General features: G+C 41.6%; 1 protein-coding gene across 6 annotated transcripts in view; it reads left to right on the top strand.

Moving 5' to 3' along the window:
• Positions 1 to 20594, top strand: part of pou2f2a (POU class 2 homeobox 2a) — a 45042-nt gene extending 24448 nt beyond the window's left edge. For 2 of the 6 annotated variants that reach the window (XM_031299722.2, XM_031299723.2), the window contains exons 2-16: positions 5020 to 5085; positions 5244 to 5278; positions 5790 to 5846; positions 6828 to 6947; positions 7156 to 7482; positions 7787 to 7892; positions 8008 to 8099; positions 8238 to 8378; positions 8478 to 8619; positions 8724 to 8872; positions 9122 to 9319; positions 9465 to 9664; positions 10433 to 10501; positions 10883 to 10956; positions 12717 to 20594. In XM_031299722.2, coding sequence (XP_031155582.1) covers positions 5020 to 5085; positions 5244 to 5278; positions 5790 to 5846; positions 6828 to 6947; positions 7156 to 7482; positions 7787 to 7892; positions 8008 to 8099; positions 8238 to 8378; positions 8478 to 8619; positions 8724 to 8872; positions 9122 to 9319; positions 9465 to 9664; positions 10433 to 10501; positions 10883 to 10956; positions 12717 to 13045 — 2105 coding nt within the window. In that variant the 3' untranslated portion in view covers positions 13046 to 20594. The remainder of the gene's footprint in view (positions 1 to 5019; positions 5086 to 5243; positions 5279 to 5789; positions 5847 to 6827; positions 6948 to 7155; positions 7483 to 7786; positions 7893 to 8007; positions 8100 to 8237; positions 8379 to 8477; positions 8620 to 8723; positions 8873 to 9121; positions 9320 to 9464; positions 9665 to 10432; positions 10502 to 10882; positions 10957 to 12716) is intronic. The other 4 variants (XM_031299724.2, XM_031299726.2, XM_031299725.2 and 1 more) reach the window with 4 other exon arrangements.
• The last annotated feature ends 367 nt before the right edge of the window (positions 20595 to 20961 follow it).

The raw sequence follows: 20961 nt of genomic DNA, 5'->3' as shown, positions 1-20961 counted from the left end.
TGCAGCTCTCTCTCTGCTGGCCTTCATTTACCACAACCAATTAAGCTTTGCGTGTTTGTGTGTGTGTGTGTGTGTGTGTGTGTGTGTGTGTGAGAGAGAGAGAGAGAGAGAGAAAGAAAGAGAACTGTGTCTACGCTGTTGATTAATGCCACTGGGTCTAACAAGCTCAGCTAATTAGAGAACATCAAAGAGCGAGAGGTGGTACGAAGAGAAAGATGTGGCTGGATGGATGGATGGATTGATGGGTGGACGCCTGTCGCAGGCAGAGGGAAAGGTCAGACACCTCGCCATCCCATAGCATGCCTTTGTGTGTGTGTGTGTGTGTGTGTGTGTGTGTGTGTGTGTGTGAGTGTATGTATTTGTGCTTATACTGAATACTGAATGCTAAAAAAGCTTGAGGAAACAGTAAAAACTAAAATGTCTTTTGAAATGTACTGGTAAGAAAAAAACAGTGTTGCTGCCAGTCATTTTCTATATTGGTATTATATCTATATTGGTAGTATTATCATTTGTCATCGTAAAACACCTTTTCTTTTTATTGTTTGTTGCGGTTATGTTGCATTTCTGTTCAGTTTATAGATACAATATTTAGCTGATAAGGTTTCTTTCTGTGCAACTTTGAACCTGGTGTTAACTTTCTGTGTGTGTGTGTGTGTGTGTGTGTGTGTGTGTGTGTGTGTGTGTGTGTGTGTTGGAGTTGTGGGGGGTAGCACTGATGATTATTTTGCCCTTTTGATATTTAGATTGATTATTGATTGTCAATTAATTCAAAACACATTTTTAAAACCTTAGCCACAAAGATACTTGTTTAAAGAAATACAGATAATCAAAAGGAGAAATGCTGTCATCCTCAGTATTTAAAAATGTATGAAAACAAAGCAGAAGAATGAGACTCTTCTTGCCCATCGGCGTTTTGGTGGTCAGCTGAGGCTGAGAGAAGTGCCAGACACACAGTCTTAGTTGATCGACAGTAAGACTCACAGAAAAGCACAGCAGGCTGTTAGCTGACTCACCAATTACCAGAAATCAATTTTAAAATGTCAGTTAGCTCATATTTCTCAGTCTTTGATGTGCTGATAAGATTTCTTCATGGAGTAATTCATGGGTTAAAAATGACCAAGTCACATCTTCACCTAATGTGGTCACTGCTGTGACCTCCGGTAAATTACTCTGACCAGGGTGATACCTTCTGACCACCAAACTGCAACAAACAAGAATGCATGAGTTTGGATCACAATGCAAATAAAACAAAGGTCCATATTATTAGTAATAGTTAAGGTTAATGCAAAAAAAAAAAGAAAAAACTAAATGTCAGAAAAAATTTAATTATTCATTTTGCATAGTTAAATTACATACAACATTTTGTACATTTATTAAGGTTAATTTAAAAAGTTCTGCAGTTTTGCTAATTAATACCAAAATTATAAGTGACTAAATTAGGAATGTCCCCAATTTTAATGAATGGTACCATCACTAAAGTATTCTCCCCTCCTGCATTTACAACCTCACTCATCTGCTCAAAGTGCATCAATGCAATAAGTGAAAAAAAATTATTTCTTTTAACTGAAACATTTACATAATTTTGCAAACTGTCAGGGAGGTTCTCATTGACAAATGCCTTCCAAAGTGACATATATACTGTATATATATATAGTGTGTCTATATTCCAGCTGCATTTATTTTTATTCATAAGGAATTTAATTTGTTCATATTTAGCATTTTGAGTCATTAGTAATTTTTGTGTAGTTGACAATGCAGACAGTAACTTAACACTGATAAAACAACCAACAGTGTCAGCAGCACAGACTATAATGATGCTGCTGTGCCACTTTAAGTTTTCCTTTAGCTTCTTACTTTATTGTTAGATTTTCCTCGTCATTTCCTTGCTTTATTCTTAAATTCTGTCTTCATTCACTTATTTATACTTCCATTTTTTTTTTGTTCAGCTCCTTATTTCATTCTCAAATTTCGACATCAACTTATGTCTTCATCTTCATCCAGATGTGCGAAAGCTGTTGAGCTCGATAGCCGAGTCTTTGACGCTCAGTTTCTAAAAAAAATATTTGCGATCAGCGCTTCTTGGTTTTTGAAATCCGTAGTTAGTAGGTATGATGACTCCAGTTCCCAGACATCCCCCTTGGGGCTGGGGTGGTATCCTGAATCAGGAAGTGGGTGAGGGGTAGTGGGGGGGGGGGGGGGGGGTTCGGGTTAGTTGCAGTTAGTTAGTTTCATCTTAGCCAAAATACCCAGAGGAGAATAACAGAAACAGTCCAGCCTGAGCACAGACACTGTTGTTCCTTGTTCATTTTCTATTGCATCATGTATTCATGACACAGGATTATACAGCGTTAAATTTGTTCTGTTTAAGATACAGTGAGTATAGTGCAGCTCTCTGGTCTCGCTGGGTAGAAGTTAAACCCTGAGCTTTGCTGTAAGATTAGTACAACATCTTAATGAGGGACAAAATAGACATAGTCATTTAACCTTGTACTTTGACAGAAATGCTTCTACTGCATATTAACTTTTTACCACATATGCAAAGAAGAACAAGGATCCACTGATAAGAGATGCTGCCTCTTATTTCCCACACTTTATTAAACAAATTCACTAAAATCGTAAAAACATTCATAACATGGAACTCTGCTCTGTGTCGAGTAAAATTAGTTGTGTTTGTGTGTGTGCAGCAATGTGTTGAAAAAGAGAAGGTAGCTTTTAAAAAGATAGAGTGAAAGAGAGGTAGAGATCAGGCTAATATTAATAGCCTCACTGACAGTAAGTGTTGGGTTTAGCACTCTGCGTTCAACCCGGTACAAGGGGAAGTCGGGAGGGGAAGTGAGAAAAAGACACAGCATCTTGATATACTGTCCCACTACTGTATTACTGACCACATTATCCACCATGCTACTGTCTGTAGGCCATTTTGAACCATGAATCAATATACACCTTCCCGGGTGTCCTGCGAGTAGGCACTACAGTGCCAGCGGCAGTAATTTGGGAACTTCACATTACAGCTGTTTTATGAGCTGGACAATCATTTTATATGGCGGATTTGGCTTTGGTATTGTACACTGCACATATTGATGGTTGGTGCTTTTTTTTAAAGTTTTAATTGTGTGCTTCATGAGAGGAAGACATTGCATGTTCTATCAGAAATTGAGCAACATTGGTCAGTTTTTTGGTTTCACTAATAGCCATGGTGGCCAAAACATGCTAAAACAGGAGTCATATGTAATGATGGGATAACCACAAATCAACACAATCTACTAATAGATTAACCAGATGTTTGCATCCACATGGTGGGTGACCAAATTAGCTTTTTGCAGAAGTCTGTTAAGTTTGAGGGAAATCCTGCGGTCAGTGTGTGCGTGTTCTGACCCAATGTTATAAGTGTGGCAGCAGAGTGAAGCATTTCTAGCTGATTGCCACTTCCCCTAAAGACACTGCATGTAACAAAGTCCACTGTTCTGACATTTGTTTCACTGAAACAAACGTGTTTGTGCTGCTAAATGGGCTTTTGATCAGGGAGCGGCTCATTTTAAGTTATGTTCTTTATAATGATTGCACTGGACTGATGGTTTGTTTATTTGAAAATGGCATCAGGTCAGTGGTGGTCAGTGGAGCAGTCATCTTCTCCATGTGTTACTGCTGCCCCCTCATGGTGAAAACCAGGCTTGACCACTTGCTGGCATTGCAGAAAGTCTTATGAGAGTATTTTCTGTATTTAGTGTTTCATATTGATTAAACCACAGCAATAAGCTGATGGGGAAATTAAAATGTAGCATAGTGTCTAGTGTCTCTTTCAAGTGTAACGTGAGAAACAACAGGATGAGAAGAGGAATGATAAAGGGGAGAGGAAGGGGTGAAAGGGGAGAGACAAAAAGGAGGAGGGAGACTGAGAGTTTATTATGCAGGTGGCAGTTATAATTAGTTGGTCGTTGGGCAGATTTGCATGTTTTCACAAAAGGGAAGTAGCTGTGTGTGTGTGTGTGTAAAGTGTGTGTGTGTGTGTGTGTGTGTGTGTGTGTGTGTGTGTGTGTGTGTGTGTGTGTGTGTGTGTGTGTGTGTGTGTGTGTGTGTGTGTGCATGTGTGCGTGCGTGTGCATGCGTGTGTGTGTGTGTGTGTGTGCTTGCGTGCGTGTGTGTGCATGCGTGTGTGTGTGTGTGTGTGCTTGCGTGCGTGTGTGTGTGTGTGTGCATGCGTGTGTGTGTGTGTGCTTGTCAGGGGGAGAGAGAACAAGAGCGAGAGAAGAAAAAGGTTTCAAATGGACAAAACATTAATCGTCTTTCAGTTTGTGGTTTCAGACAAATAAAAAGTTTTGTAGTGAGATGATACCATCGGGTGATTAATAAAACAACACGAGTACACACACAGAAGTGTACAGACATGTAAACCACACACACACACACACACACACACACACATTCATGCATGCACGCACATATTCTTTCAAAACTGACATCCCCATCTCTCCTACACTCTCTGCTGCCAAAATACTCCACTCCTTTTGTAATAGATAGAATTAAAGACTTGAGAATTTCTTACCTCCCTCACTTCACTGTTGTTGCCATAGGGACTGTCCCAATACAGTATCAACCAGGAAGTGATGTGGTCTTGTAATGAATGACACACAACATGAGACATTTTTAGTGTTGAGTTGCTCCCACGTAAACACCTTGAGTTAAATTTAGAACAAGCAAACACCTTGGGTCAACCTACTCTTTTGTTATACCACTAATTGGAAAGAATGAATGAATGTGGGCTGGATTGAACTTGTGAATGATTCAGCCACAATGCTTGTTGTACAGTGTGTAGGACTGTACAGGACTGTGACCTGAAAACACTCTTAACCTATGTAAAAAACAACGCCCTGGCTATCCTCTTTCCCCTTTCGTCATCGAGATTCGGATCAACTGCTTCGTAAATGTGTTCTGCTTCTGTCTGCATTTTTTTCCCCCCTCTCTGACACAGATTTAAGAATCAACCTTGCTGACTTATTTATCTGTGTCTTCCTGTTACAGATATCAGGATGTCAAAGCCAGTAGAGGTCGAGAAAGTAGGGGCTGAGTCACCGATGGAGGGCACAGGTAAGACGTTCTGCTGTTAGTGGCAGCAAATATACGAAGTACATAAATATGAATAATATGTAAAAAGTAGTTCATGCATCATACCGTATTTCGCAGTTTGTACGTTTGTGCTCTAACACGTGAATAATTTCTCACTTTTTCCTTTCCCTCCCACGCAGATTCAGAGCGGAATGGACCTGAATCAAATCACCAGGTACATCTGACTCCTGTGATTCTAACAGTTTATCTCCCACCTCTTTCATCTACATAATTAATGCAAAAAATTAGATAGATGTAGGCTACAGCTCGTTATTTCCATTATTGATTATCTTGATTATTTTATCGATTATTTTGTATTCTTTTTTTTTTTTTTTTTAAATCCTTTAGTCCTTATGATGTCAGAAATGGTGAAAAATGCCAATCACAGTTCCTCAGAGGCGAGGAAGACATGTTGAATAGCGAGTTTTGTCTGATTAACAATTTTAAAATCTAAACATATTCAATTGCCAATAAAATATAAGAGAGAATAGCAGCAAAACTTCACATTCTTTATAAATCACTAACACAATTGTTAAAAAGGTCCACATTGTTTTAAAAAAAATATATTTCCTGTTGATAAATCATTTTTTTGTAATAGTAAATAAAATAGATTAAATTAAATATAATGCATTTAAAGTCATTTTTGAAAGTAATTTCTAACATGAAGTCTGTTCCATCTCCTCTAGGCTCAGTCAATGAAAGTCAATCCCTTTCCCCTTTCACCAACCCTGAGCAGCAGCAAGGTGAGTGTGTAGGCCTCTGTGTGTCCTCACATCTGCCTGTCTGACCTTTACCCCTCAATGTGTGTGTGTGTGTGTGTGTGTGTGTGTGTGTGTGTGTGTGTGTGTGTGTGTGTGTGTGTGTGTCCATGTTACTGAACTGCCTGTGCATGTGTGTACATATGTCTGGTCTTATGTTTGTGCATCTTTTGTGTTTTAACCTCCCACAATAGGTTTATTGACCGTGTAGCTGCCTCAGCTTTGCGCATTCAATTGTTCTTTTGTTGCGTTCAACGTTAAGGTTCATAATGTGTCCCTCCACCCAGTCCTGAATGTAGACAAATTCACTGAAAGTATGATGACACGCTCCCTTCACAAAGCCTATGAGAATTGTAATAAATCTATAATGCTACAGCTTTCACCAAAAGGTGAAATTGTTCTAATTTGCATACCACAGGAGATATGCAAATCAGTTTGCTGGAAGAGCCCCCCCCCCAGTTTAAACATGCCTGATCCTGGGAGTAGAGATCATCCCTTTGTGCAAGGAAAAGAGAGTCTAGTGGACTCTCATTGCCTGAGACAGACTAGAGACACAGTTCTCATCAGTTTACTGATTATCAGCAGCATTAATCTGAAAATACCCATAGAATTTAAATAATCAACACTGCCTATCATGATCTTGAAAAGCCAGGTAAGCTTATGTAGTTGAAATAATATGTTTGTAATTGGTCTTTTTGACCAATTCTAAGTTCGGGGAAGAGTGGTTCCCTGTGTTTTTTATAATCATTTTCTAATTTTAATCTTTTTAGTGCAGGCATTCTTTCAACAGTTATTCTCTACAATTTGTTGGAAAGGAGAAGTGTAAATACTGTTTTCAGCAATGGCATAAGGAGAATGTTCTGGAGGCATGAAGCTCATTTTAGGATTTATGTTTTGGATACATGCATATTTTTTTTAATTAATGATCTTCTGCATTTTCCACTCTCTTTCCTGTCTTCCACACAGCATAAGATGGAGGAGTGTGGTGAGATGTCCCCGGCCCTTCCTCTCTCTCACGGTCCGACCCCCTCACAGACGGCCCTGCAACATACACAGCTCATGCTGACCGGCTCCCAACTAGCAGGGGTAAGCCTAACTAATAATATAAGGACACAGACACACACTTTGCTTTGCTTTTGCCCTGCTTGCTTCTCTTGTGCTGCTTTTTGAACACTTTGTTTCCTTCTTTGTCTCCCTTTGCCTCTTTCCTTCTTTTCTACTTTATCTTAATTCTCTCCTCTCCTCTCCTCTCCTCTCCTCTCCTCTCCTCTCCTCTCCTCTTTCTCTTCGCCAGTTAACAGCTCTGTTGCCAGCGCAGCAGCAGCTGTTGCTGCAGCAGGCTCAGGCGCAGCTCCTGGCTGCAGCTGTGCAACAGTCCAGTGCAGCCCACGCCGCTCATGCTGCCCACGCAGCTGCCCAAGCAAATCAGCAAGCTCAGGCAGTCGCAGCAGCAAATCAGCAAGCCCAGCAGCAGCAGCAGCAGCAGGCGGGACAAACGGGGCAGCAGGCCCAATCGCAGTCCCAGGGACAGAGCACACAGGAACAGATAGCCCAAAGTGTCCCTGTCCCACCTCCTCCACCCCAGCTCACCCTCTCCCAGCCAATCCAGCTCACCGCCCAGGTACTGACTGCCAATCAAAGCCACTTCCTGCTAAGCGGCTTGATTGAGGAACCAGTATCAAGCCATGAAACAGTTATTCTTGCATGTCTATCATATCTTTAATGTTTCAAAGTTTCCACATTTTCTTGTACGTTAAGTTTTTTCTCCTCCTTCAATGTTTTCTGTACATCCAAAGCTGCTCCTGTCCTCAGGTGGAGATAACATACTAACACATGTTTGTGTGACTGAGCAATCTATCTATCTCTTATAAAGTCATACATTCTTTTTCTCTCTCTAATCTGTCCATTCTCTCTTGATTGAACAGGACATCCAGCAGTTGCTGCAGCTTCAGCAGTTGGTGTTAGTGCCCGGCCACCCGCTCCAATCCCCTGCCCAGTTCCTCCTCCCACAGGCACAGCAGGGCCAGCAAGGTGGGCAGGCTTCTTACTGGGATAGTGTTTTGTGGTTTTGGCAGGAATAAGTCGTTAACATAAAAAAAATGTTTTGGTCATAATTATAGTTGGAAATTTGCTTCTTTTTTCTCAGGACTCCTATCGACACCAAATCTCATTTCGCTACCTCAGCAAAACCAAGGGAGCCTGCTGTCTGCTTCAACTAGAATGGGACTCCAAGCACAGGTATGAGGAAACTTTCAAGCTTAGAACTGTGGAAAGGGAAAACACAGCCTCTGCACCAGCGACAAACACTTCTGTCTCTCTCTCTTTCTCCTTCCTCTCGTTCTCACTTTCATTCCTCTGACGTCGAACCCGCCACAGCGAGATAAGAGTATGGAGGTGAGCGGTGTGACCACGGTGCCCTCAGTGACCTCTCACCCTGAGGAGCCCAGTGACCTGGAGGAGCTGGAACAGTTTGCCCGCACTTTCAAACAGAGACGCATCAAACTGGGCTTCACACAGGTAGGGAGAGACACTGTGTATGTGTGCATGTGCTGGTTACATTAGCAGTTTCTTAGTCTTTGATGTATTTTGACTGTACTTATTTCATTCCTTCACAAGGGAGATGTTGGTTTGGCCATGGGGAAGCTGTATGGCAATGACTTCAGTCAGACCACAATCTCCCGCTTTGAAGCCCTCAACCTAAGCTTTAAGAACATGTGCAAGCTGAAGCCACTGCTGGAGAAGTGGCTCAACGATGCAGGTGAGCTTTCATCAAACAGTCCTTTACATTTATGTTTTAAAGTATGCGATAGTTATAATAAGTCTGACATACAATCTGTTTTTATGCTTCCTTTCCTTCATCAGAGACCATGTCCACAGACTGTACCATGCCCAGCCCCAGCTCCCTGTCCTCTCCCTCTATGGGCTTCGACGGGATTCCTGGTCGCCGCAGAAAGAAGAGAACCAGCATCGAGACGAATGTACGCGTGGCCCTGGAACGCGCATTCATGACGGTAAAAATAAAAATATATTTTTTTAATTCATTAGCCATTTAGGTTTTATGAGATTTTAAAGCATCATCTAAATACTGGACAGAAATTTGTTAAGTCCTTATTTTTCCGCAGATCTTTTAAATGTCAAATTCTGCTCTTTGTCTTAATACAAAAGATGTATGTCTTGGTGTTTTTAACTTTCTGCCTCATGTGGCTGAAATATAGCACTGCTGAAATGATCTGAATTCCTGTCTCTCTCCCTTCCTTCAGAACCAGAAGCCTACCTCAGAAGAGATCCTGCTGATTGCAGAGCAGCTCAACATGGAGAAGGAGGTGATCCGGGTCTGGTTCTGCAACCGCCGGCAGAAAGAGAAACGCATCAATCCCTCCAGTGCCACCCCTCCCCTGCCCAGCCAGCCCCCCACTGCCCCGCCAACGCACAAACCGCCCTGCTACAGCCCTCACATGGTAAATATCCAACCTGGACATCACTCTTGCACTTGTTAGTTAGTTGTGTATTTTAATGAATAGTAATAATTTAATGATGAGAAAAACGTTTTTCAGCTGTATGTAGTTTCAGAAACCTTAATCTGGCTTTCTTTCTCTCTGCCAGATGTCCAGCCAGCTGTCGCAGGCCGTGACCAGTCTCAGCACAACAGTGTCCACCATGTCACCCGTCTGCTCCCTGACTTCCAGCCTCACCTCCACCCACCCCTCTCTCAGCTCCGCACCCTCTCCGGTGACTCCTCCTCCTCCCCGCAGCACGGCCAGCCCAGCCACTCCCAGCCACAGCACACTCAACCTTAACACAGGGTAAGAGACGTTTACAATACACCACCTGGGATACCCCCATCACTTAGTTGACAGCAATTATTGTTAGGGAAAATTTTGGTTTTTAAAGGGTCAGTTCACCCAAATTATGAAATAAAAAAGATTTTTCCCACTTACCTTTAGGGATATCTGGCAAATCAGATAGTTTTCATTTTATTTGGCCAGGTTTTAAGATATCTGTCTCTAAATGGGGCCAGTGTGCTTCAACAGAATGGCAACCTCCCACACACCTTTCTGTTTCACTGCTGTGGGCACCACAGACCAAGTTTCATGCATCTGCATTATATTGGGTCAGCAGCAAAAATCTCAAAAATGATGGCTAAGGATATTGCAAAACTTCTGGAAAATTAAACAAAGCCTACTACCTGGTTATATACCACTGATGGTGAGAAAGTAGTTGTTTGTAATTTATGGGAACTGAAGTATTAGGTTTATGTTTGGTTTTCTTTCGAAGTAAATGTATTCAGTTGTGGCAACTACAACGGAATACATTTAGGCAAAATATTAAAGTGCCACATACAACCACACATTTCCATAAAAATGTTCACCACAAATACTGTCCTGCACAATGCTCGGTTCACCTGCAGTTTGTAGTTAAATGGTTGATACTGTACAGACACACAGTGATTGTTTGTGCGTGCACAGACACACACACTGATATCCCAACATGCCATTGGGCACCACTGCTTCCCCTGTGCTGCAGTGTACTAACCCTGTGTGCGTTTGTGTGTGTGGTTCTTGTGTTCACAGCTTATGGCGTATGGGTAAAAAGAACGGTGACGTGTCTAACTACATCACCGATTTTGCTGCAAACTTGAGGTGAATGCGACCGAGACACACACATGCAGATGATACTGCACAGAGCACTTTTGTTTGGTGCAGAATACTGAGTTCTTGTAATGAATCGCTTCTAACTGCATAGCTAATGAGAGTTTTGGTGTTTTATAAAATGTTCTATTTCTTTCTGCATTTCTAACCTCTTGTTTACATCTGTACAGCCAACTGTCAGCTAACTACTGCTCTTTCCATGTGCAGGGCTATATTTACCCTCCGCTTGTCCTTGCTGCTAAACCTGCTTTTTTTCTTACCTTTTCTCCTCTGCCTGTCTGTGTTTGTATATATGCTTGCGCGCGCGCGTGTGTGTGTGTGTGTGTGTGTGTGTGTGTGTGTGTGTGTGTGTGTGTGTGTGTGATACAACAGGAACACTGTGATGGGAGTTAACACAGGGATGAACCAAGCCCTCCTCGGTAACAATCCCCTGGCCACTATCCAAGGTGTGTGAGAGAGAGAGAGAGAAAGAGATATGCTGAAATGGGTTTATTGGGAGAGTTAAAAAAAGAAGAGAAAGCTTAGCATAGCACAGAATATAATGTAGAGGTAGAGGTCAAGGTGAAGGTGGTGTACTTTATTATTTCATTTCTGGGAAAATCTTAGGGTCACAGAATACATAAAAATACGCAGAGACAAGTTTTTATGTTCTGGCAATACATTCTCCTCTCAAACACTTGCACTTATACACTCCTACACACACATAAATGCTCAAACTCAGACACATACTGTGCACTACACATCCCCTCTCACACACCTTCCTACACTTAAGAACACCACAAGAATAGGACAAGAAAAAACAATCCTGCAGAACTGACCACCAAACAGTCCCGACCACCGTCAGCCGTGCTAATTTTTAATCATACTTGGTGGTAAGAGGATGAAAATGGGGAGGGAGATCTATTAAAATATAGAAGTGTGATGATGACTAATACAGTTATGCATGGTAGGTGAATCAAATCGCACTGGTAGAAGACAGACTGGAGACGCGGATGAATAGGCAGCCGAGGGTGTTTGCTCATCCAGAGTACGGAGCAGCTGAGGCAGAGAGAGTTGTAGAGAGGAAGAATGACTCATTTCTCATATGTTGCTATTAACATCCATGACTCCATCCCATCAAGTGTGTGCATGTGTGTGACGATTGTTACGTTGATGCATGGGCTACGTTTGTGTGTGTGCGTCTGTGCTGTCTCACTCATCTTTAGCCTTTCATCTCTTCATTTCATCATTGTGTTCATCAAATGTGTTGATAATTAAAGGAGAAATTTATCATAAAACATTTTACGCTGATGAAAACACTGTTGTTTGGGATGTTTCTGGCATTTCATTTAACGTTTTCAGTTTAAACCATCAACTTCAAATATCAGACCCTCAGAGTCACGGTTTCACACCACTTTGATGCTCAACGCTCGTACACCAAGAGATCAATCACTAAGTAGGCAGAACAGTTTCTTCACCAAAAGTAGCCTCAACAGACCATGATGCAGTGCAATCACAAGACATTTTGAGTAGTATGGGTGCTTAATGCTTCGTCCCCAATGGAAAAAAAGAAATCAGTTCTACTGTTGCTATGCAATCACAAACATTATTAGGCTGCGCACACACATGTAGCATTTTTTGAATGATAGATAAGCTGCATGAAGCGCTATTCACATAGAAATCCATTTTATTTCTATGGCAATCGTCAATCTTGTTTCCATAACAACAGACCACTCATGTCAGCTTACCTGTTGCTGTGCTGTATCTGATCCCAAAAGATTATCTTGCTACAGATATTAGATATTATTCAGTTATTCTCTATTGGCGCAGTGTTGAAATTGTGTTTTTTTGAAAAGTTAAAGGTTTCTAAACTCTCACTTAAATTATTCACCCCGAAAAGTGCACCTTTTTACACGGAAACCGAACTGTGAGCATCTTGTGGCCGCTCCCTAAGCTTTCCATTTTAAAGAGGTGGTGACCTACTTCTACTGAATACAACAAGTTCAGGCACTTAATGTGGCTTGGATGTGTACTGTAGGAAATTATTACCTTCAGTAGCGGTAGATGAGGAGGCCTGACAGAGAGTTTATAACCCGAAAAAATAAATGAAAACACAGCAAACAGTGACTCTAAAGGGCTACATTTTACTAATTAAATGAAGTTGATTCTGAAATACTGTAAAAGTAGAATATTCCTTTCATCTTTTTCTCTTCTCTCCCTCCCTCAGCCCTAGCAGCCAGTGGTGGCCAGCTGCCCCTTTCCAGTCTTGAGGGGGCCAGTAAGGTGATGCTGGGGGCCTGTGGGAGCCAGAGAGGGGGCCTCCCCTCCTCCTTCTTCCTCAACCACCCCGCCCTCCTCCACATGGGCCAGAACCCCGGCGCTGGACTGCTCAGCGCTGCCATAGCCAAAGCCTCCAAGGCCTCCCCCTTCCCCTCGGCCAGCAGCATCAGCCCCACCCTCTGCTCCCCCTCGCCCTGCTCCAGCCCCGCCTCTTCCTGCTCCTCCAGCGAAATGGCACACAGCCCGCCCTCTCTGGGCGGAGCCAAGATTGAGTGACAGCGCCAAGGGCCAATCAGAGAGGAGGAGGAAGGAGGAAACGAGAACCTCGCCTTTCACACCAAAGCTATCTCTTTCTCTCTCTTGTGCTCTTCTTGCGTTATTTTATTTTTTTGCAATGGCTCTCTCTCTCTCTTTCTCTCCCAGTCTTTCGATGCCAAAAATACACAGAATGAAAGAGGAGAGAGGGAGAGAAAGAAGTGAAATAGAGGAGAAGGGAGGGGGGGGGGAGATTGAAACCAAAAATCTTTATCTATCCAAACAGATGGAGAGGAGGCAACGTGGGACCTTTTTGTCAATAACACGTTCTATCGACATGGCACCTCTCCACTCTTTCTCTCTAAAGGAAAACAAACCAATGACTCCTTAACGAAGAGATGGCAGAGAAGCGTGTCGAAGTGCATAAACCAAAAATGACAAAAGATAACTTTACTATGTGACAAAGGAATGGCGGCAAGGACAAAAAAGAAATGGAGAGGAGAACTGTGCTTACGTTTTCCCTTTTTTTATTATTTCGAAAAGCTGCGGGTCTGAAGATAGCGGAGTAGGGAGGATAAGTTTAAACCAAAAATTTACCAGAGGAGGAGGCGGAGGAGAAATACACAATGACAAAAAAAAAACAAAAAAAAAAACGACAACCATACCAAAATCCCAAATACCAAAAACCAAAAATACGGAGAGAAAAGCTTTATTCAAAGGACGTGTAAATACTGAAGCTATCCAGGACCAGGACTGTACTACTGCTTCTCACACACACATCAAGAGCCAATCCATCCTGCCATCGACTCATCTTGTCTGTGTCAGCTCATGTGTCTCTTTTAGGTTTTCATGCTAGATATATTGAATAATTTTGTAAAAGATTGTTATTGAACCAGTCAAGAGTTCATGTATGAACGATTGCCACTGTATTCTAATGTGTTAGTCTCTTTACCTACCTCTGGTTCTAAGAGCATAGAAAGCTTTCCTCTCTCCTTTTTATTTCACGTTTCTTTGACAGAGGCTTGTTACTAAGTATCTGTTTTGAGAAGTACAGTTGGGATGTCTTTTTTAATTATTTATTAGTGACATTTTACAATCCAACTCCTATTTATTGTCGCAGCTATTTCCTTTTTATTCTTAGCTTTTGGGGTTTGAATCATCATCCGTGTCATCGTCATTGTCTTCATCATATGCATTTGTGTTGTCAATGGGCTATTCTGCGGGGACAGAGAAGACGCAGGTGAAAAGATGCTCACCAAGTGCCGTAGATTCAAAATAGAGTTGGCACGCTGCGAGTTGATTTCGAGGTGTGAATGAATTTATTAAGACCTAAACATGTGACATTATGTGCTCTTAATCAGACCACTCTTTCCTCACTCTTAAAGATAACCCATTATCAGTGACTCCATGGCTAAATGAACATGCCCTGGAAAACTTCACACACTGAAAATGACATAATAATGTTTGTTAAGAGTGGCGGCCACTTTGAAAGTATGAAATAGGGCTGTGATTGGAGATTTTAAAGTAATAACCATTGAGACTGAAGGCTAAATAAGTCAATAAAGCCAAGTTTAGTCACAGCCAGCTCTCATTCCTGCCTCGTCAATCAGCATAGACGCCCCGACACCTGTCTGTCTAGACATGTTTACTGATATTTGTCTGTTTCCATCATCACTCCATCGATCACATTTCACTGTCATTTTCCACCTCAGACTGCCATTAATTCTCAAATGGAAACCAAAGCATTCTCAAGGCTGGGCTGTTCTTAAGGAGCCTTAGCCAAGACATATGAACACAATAAAGACGCAGAGGGGCGGAGAACAGGACGTAAGCCCCCTAGTGTAATCCCCTCCACCTGGCCCGTCCAAAAACCCACGGGGGAAGCTTTATTTAGGGAACTGATCCTTTACTCCGAACCCCCAGAAAGAAGGGTACGCTGGGACATCAGGGCGAAGGAGGGACACACTGTAGTGAAGGGGAGCAGGCGTCACACTTTTTGTAAGAGGATACCAAAAATAAACCCAAACCAAAAAAAACACACAACCCAAGGAATGACAGAAGCAAACCAAAAAGAACCCTAACCAACTGTTGCTGGAGGGAGGAGGGGAGGAGAACAAAGTGCAGGCGTTGAAAGAGGTGAAGCTGTCTGTCTGTCTGTCTGTTAGCTTTAGGGCTGCGGCATACGCCCAGCTCTGAAACTGTGTAGCATGGATGAAGGGATAGATAGACAGGCGGACAGAAGAAGGACAGACAATTTCTCCCCTCCTCTGCCTCTCACTCTCTCCAGCTCAGCTCTCTGGTCCTGGATGGAGCTAAACGCAAATGACCTCACTGAACTGAAATCTTCTAAAAAAAAAAATCTGTTTTTATTTTTCTGTTGGTTGGTTCTGATTGTTTATCTCTGCTGTGTCTCTTGATGCTGTTTTATGTACTGTACTTTAGTGCTTATTACTCATTTGGAATAACGTACTCGCTTACTTACTACAAGAGCTCCTTATTTTTTTCGTAGTCGTGCTAGAAATTTTTATCAGGTGGTTGGAAAAAATACTGTGAAAATTTAGCTTCCAGATTTTTATTAGATAAAGAAACAGACTGTCTTGGCCGAAAAAAAGACACACAAAAAGCCAAAAACAAAGAGTTGAATAGCAAACCTTAAAAATGCCAAACCAAATACTGAACCAAACCAAACACAGTAGAGAGGAACAGGAACACGAGGGCACAGAAATGGGTCAATTTGTATGAGGTAAAACTGTGTGTTTTTCTGTGTGTAAGTGTTAATGGAAGGCCAAATGGTAAAAAAAGAAAGAAAAATGAATAGGGGCTGCAGTGATGTCTTGTCATTAATTTTGACCCCAGAGACGGCATTATACACACTTCAGACACAGAATAATACACACAGCAGCGGCCTCAGTCAAGTTGACAGTTTGAGAGTTGGCCGTAAATGTATCCAAAGAATATTTGGTTTGATCCACACCAGAAAACAGTCGACACTCGAGAATAGTCTCATGAACCAAACTTTAGATGTGGGGTTTGCACCTTGAAGGTGAAACCTTTTCTCCACATTGACTCTTAGACGGAATGTATCTGTTAGTGCTTCTATAGATTTTGTAGAAAAAAGATCTATGTTCTACTGCTTACTTATCGCTAATGTATTAAAAAGAAAAAAACGTACAAAAAAGACTGAGAAAAAAAAAAGATCCTAAAAAACATTGATGATAATAACTTGATTTTAGACCAAAAATTTTAACTATCTCTCTTTGGACTTTTTTTATTTCTCCTTATTAATGCTGATTTAGACTTTTGATTGTACTATTTATTATTCAGGGTAGGGTTGATTTATTTGCTTGTTATCTTTTTTGCCTTGCTATTTATTTGTTAATTTATTTCTAGAGGTGCTTTTTTCACATTCTGGGATGTATTTGTGATGGATTTTTATTTTGCCCCCTGCTGATGTTCTTTCTTACTTCTTTTAAACCAAATAATACCAGAAATGCAACCAAATGTCCTGTAGGGTCTTAATAAGAGAATATGGCTGTTTGGATGGTCAGCCATAAAGATATTCTCCTCCTCACTGAGACGACTCTTCTCCCAAAGGGGAGGGCATGTTCACAGTAGTGAGAGGCAGCACTGTGTGGACGAACACCTCATCATTTGCAGAAATTTTCAAGAAAAAATAAAAAAAAGAATTCGGTAGAGGCTTTCTAGACAGACAATGTCTTTGTTTCTCCTGATAATAAGACAAAAAGATAAGTTAAAATTCTGTTTCGATGGAGAATGCATAAATGTAGTTTATATGTGGAAGAACTGCCTAAATTATAGCATGAGGTGTTCTTTGAGACGTGGTGCTGCTTCTGTCCTCGATATTTTCTCCACAGGGAGAACACACTGAAAGCTTTACAGCTACACTACCAAAAAACACAAAAGAAGAAGATTAACTGGGGCAAAGGCTAACATTTTTTACTAGATAGAGAGGAAAGAAAGAGTCAAGAGAGAAGAGGGTGATTTTGGAATTTAAGCCGTAAATTGCTCTATAACTTCTCACTTTGTCTCTTTTGTCTCTCAATTTTTTTGTTTCCACTTTTCTAGAAGTTTCAACTTTTTTTCTTCATCCCCTGTAGGATGTAAAAGAGAGATAGTTCATCATATACCTCATATTCTTTGATGATAAACCAAATAGATGAATGCTTTAAAATGCGGGGTTCAAGTGGGGATCAGGGTACCTGGATGGTACGTGTGGACAGTGTGTTCGTGTGGCCGGGAGCAGACGCAGTAAGGCTGGGTCAAAGGTTGTTGTCCTAATGGAGGTAAACACAGAGGTTTGGGATTGATCTGGGAAGTAACAGATCATCGACTAGATTGCAGTTTGCTCCATAGTATTCAGAAGGTACCTTTTGAGGTCAAAGGGCCCCACTGGTTCATGCTCCGGTCCACACACACACACACACACATGCACACACCTTGTCCCCCTGGAAAACACCCCCGCTGTCTGTGTTGAGCTTTGAACACAGCCCTCTCCTCATATATGGTTGTTACTGCTTCCTCCCTGTCAAACACGGACTGTGGGCTTAAAGCTGCTCTTTGGCACAGATCTAGGATTAAATCTGGATCCATTTTTGGGCTTAAAAAAGCTTCAAGATTAGTACCTCAGAGCAACTTTATCACCAAGGTTGCCGAGCCCTCTCTCGCCTTTAGGTCTTCATTGCCTGATGAGGGGGCATATTGACCAGTTGATGTCCATGTGCACCAGGGAGTGCCGTAGGGCAGGTAACTGGGGAATGGCTGAGACCGGGGTTGCTAGGTGACACATCCAGACACTTCTCACGACTCGGTGTGTGTTGAGACAGTGGAAGTTGGAGGAAGAGGTGTGCATGTGATTAAATCATTTTGTTGTTTTGCCCTCTCTGTGCATTCAGAGGAAGTGGAAGCAGAGCTCTGCTGCGTTTCTCACGAGGCACCTTTTTGTGAACCTCAGGGTTTGAGGGACCGGGTGTATTGTGTTCATCTCTCCGGTGGGGATACCCCCCTTAGTGAATGATACCAAAGTCAATGCCTCACCATGAGATCCAGCACGATGTACACACTCCCTAAAATCCTGATGTCCACCCGAGTGTTTAGAAACTCAACTTTTCTCCTTATGGCTTAAATGGCAGCATATTCTTTTCTCTCTCCACACAATTACATCGTCTCTACAGGTTTAGAGATGTATGTTTACAACAGCATCTATCAAAGCTTCAAAGGAATAGCTTAACTTTTAAGGAAATAAAGTTATTCAATTTCTTGCCGAGAGTTAGATGAGAGCCAGTGAGGACTACACGACTGGAAGTCATTGTGGCCCAATGAAACCCCTGTACAACCACAAACTGGCATTTTACACTCTAAAATATTTGATTCGGAGGTGCTGGTAGGCGAATTTTGTTCTGTACACGTGAATGAATCAGTAGCACCATATTCAAACAAAACTGAATATATACTGAATCAGTAGCTTTTAGCTGTTAGGCTCCCCTCACTGGTAACTGAGAGCACTATTTTTTAGCTCAGCATTGATTTACAGTACATTACTGCCTGGTTTAAAGGGTACCGAAAGACACGGAAAGCCACATAAATAATTATGCTGTGATAACGCTGTTGCAAATAAGTGTCTTGTAAAGTAACAATTTTAACCAGCTACAGGCTGACAGTTACAATATCAGCTGTTATGAAGAGTGATGTGTTTGCTTACTGCTGTGTATTGGAACAGTGATGCATTCACTTTGCTTTAGAAAAGGGAAAATAATCAGTGACTGATTCTTTGAACTGAACTAAACAAAACTATTTAAATTAGTAAAGTGATTCATAATTTCCACCTTATTTGGACTGAGCCAGGCTAGCTGTTTCCCCCTGTTTCCAATCTTTATGCTAAGCTAAGCTAACCATGCCCTGGCTGTAGCTTTATATTTACTATACAGATATGAGAGAGTAGTTTTAATCTTCTCATCTGACTTTTGGCAAGAAAGCCCCAAAATGTCAAATTATTCCTTTAAAATGCAAGAATCAATACTTGAAGTTGTCATGTCAAGATAAGTAAAAATCTATTAGAAAGCAAATATCTCTGGACATGAATGCATGAGAGATGTAGTTGTTGTTGGAGAAGGAGAGACACAGCGAGCAGGGCAAAGAAAACAACAACAAACAAGCTGCTTCTACTTCCTCCACCACCCACTCTCATCCACGCCATACATGCTCTTCCTCTCTTTCATCCCTTTCTTCTCTCTCTCTCTCACTCTCTCTCTCTCTCTCTCTCTCTCTGTCTCTTCTACAATACAGCTTTAGTCCAAAGGTTTCTCCAGCACCACAGCAAAGGAGTCAGATGTTAAAGAATAAAACCAAAGAGCTCTAACTTGACCTTATCTTCAACACAACGCCTCCACTGCATATTTCACCTCTCTCTGTCCATCCATCCCTTCCTGTTTGCTCTCCTTTAGCTCCTCCGTCACTTAGCGAGCCGGTCTTTGAAGCGTTAACCTCAGCTATCCAAAGGGGAATAATAATAATGATAATATTGATGATAATTAAGATGATGATGAAATGTATATTTTTAAGTATTTGTCATTGGAAAAATAATCTTCTCATAATTATGATGATCATGATGATGACAACGACGATGATGATGATGATGATGATGATGATGATGATGATGATGATGAAGTTTCTCTTGGTATCTTTGTAGCTGTTCTGATCCTTCTTAAGTTCTTGTCCTTTCCGCTTGTGTTGCCGGAGAGTCCTGCTTAACTCCCATCAGCCCTCTCTCACCCCCTCCCCTCCCCCCTTTCTCATTTGGTTTACCCAATGTTTGGTCCTAACGTCTACCTGTCTGACCCTGTGTGTGTGTGTGTGTGTGTGTGTGTGTGTGTGTGTGTGTGTGTGTGTGTGTGTGTGTGTGTGTGTGTGAGAAAGAGTGAATTGTCAAACACTGACAAAGGGAAGTTTAAGATTTTTCTCTGGAAGTGGTTTCTTCTTGTTAGCTGTTAAAGAGGGGGAGAGCTTCAGTCTATTACATTTCCACCTGTGACCAAGCGTGTGTGTGCCTGACTGGGTGGGGGTTGCTGAAAAGTGGGACGGGTGTGGTTCGCTGCAACAATTTGCAAAAACAACTAAAAAGATTCCCTGTTCTTTGGACAACAACCACCCACTCACACATGAACTGTACTGTCAACTGTAACATACTGTTTGCCAGCTTCCTAGTACACGTAGCTTTAATTCACAACAGTCAGTGTGTGTGTGTGTGTGTGTTTCTGTGCGCGCAAGTATGGTTGTATTGCCATCACTCCTCCCTTTGTGTCTCCTATCCTGTGAGCAGCCCCCCACCCTTCCTACCTTCCTATCCCCATTTCCCTTTCTGTCTCCCCCATTCTTCTCTCTTGTTGTAGCAAGTTAGCCTTTTAGTGTATTTATCTTGAAAACCAAAAAAAGAAGAAAAATAACTCTACTTGTTCATTGTACAGTGTTGTTCATTTTAAGTCATTTTTGTAACTGAAAGTGTTTCATTCATCCAAATAAAACAGGAGACAAAAACTGTACAGATGATCCCCTCCCCTGCCTCTTGTTTGTTCTCTATTCTGTATATCATTTTTCATGTTGAACCACAGGTTTCACTTGGTTTGGAGAAACCTCATCTACAAAACAGGAAATGTACCTCAACTTGTGGTGCCACTTTTCAGCCAGAGGAGGGAGCTGTTAGACTTGATATCTTTCCTCGAACACTACATCAACCACCATTCTTGATATTTCTGTTGCTGTGTGACCCTCTCAGTTATGGAGGACCACAAGTGTCGTGGAAAAAGTTATAAAGCGTTCATTAATTGATATTTAATTGGACAAAAAAACAGGAATTAGTCACATATTTTACAAATGAACCAATTAAAGCATAGATAAATAGACAAAATCATGAAGTATTTCAT

Source organism: Sander lucioperca, chromosome 10 (assembly GCF_008315115.2).
Source record: "Sander lucioperca isolate FBNREF2018 chromosome 10, SLUC_FBN_1.2, whole genome shotgun sequence".
Lineage (NCBI taxonomy): Eukaryota > Metazoa > Chordata > Actinopteri > Perciformes > Percidae > Sander > Sander lucioperca.
Note: the sequence above shows the minus strand (reverse complement) of the source record. Positions and strands in the feature narration are given on the sequence as shown.